Genomic DNA, 501 nt, shown 5'->3' on the forward strand with positions numbered 1-501 from the left:
CAAGCCTCTGCTGCTCCAGCATCTGCCGCCGCCGTACCGACGATCTACACCCACGTCAACCGCCTTCTTGACCGCGTTGCACGCCCCGCTGGAGTGACGGATGCTCTGACGTCGCACTCGTTTCGTCGAGGAGGTGCTCCGCACGTGAACGGCTGCGATGGTTTGACGCAGCGCTGGATCTTCGACCATGGCGCTTGGAACATGAGCACGGTTCAACTATAGCTTCATCACGAGTCGAGAAGATCACAAGGTTAGCAAGGCTCTCAGTGGATATGACACACAAACCGAGGTCAAACCGTTGGATTTGAAGCCATTTGATGCCGAGACACGATCGAAGATTACTGGATTCGAGCGCCTGCTGTTCACAGCTTGTTACAAGATGGAAAACGCCGCGTACAATCTCAGTCAGCACGTTCTCGATGTCCTCACAGCGTACCTGATCTTGCGCTACCCCCGAATGAAGAGGCTTCAAGATGGTGGCTTGGTTGTTGTTCGGATGGA

General features: G+C 54.9%; 1 protein-coding gene across 1 annotated transcript in view; it reads right to left on the minus strand.

Moving 5' to 3' along the window:
* Positions 1-55: 55 nt before the first annotated feature.
* The window catches only part of PPTG_20936 (hypothetical protein), a gene marked incomplete at both ends in the record, with an annotated part of 1,075 nt that continues 629 nt past the window's right edge, over positions 56-501 (minus strand). The window contains 2 exons of the mRNA XM_008894363.1: positions 56-216; positions 297-368. Coding sequence (XP_008892611.1) covers positions 56-216; positions 297-368 — 233 coding nt within the window. The remainder of the gene's footprint in view (positions 217-296; positions 369-501) is intronic.

This window comes from Phytophthora parasitica, assembly GCF_000247585.1.
Source record: "Phytophthora parasitica INRA-310 unplaced genomic scaffold supercont2.2, whole genome shotgun sequence".
NCBI classification, from domain to species: domain Eukaryota; phylum Oomycota; class Peronosporomycetes; order Peronosporales; family Peronosporaceae; genus Phytophthora; species Phytophthora nicotianae.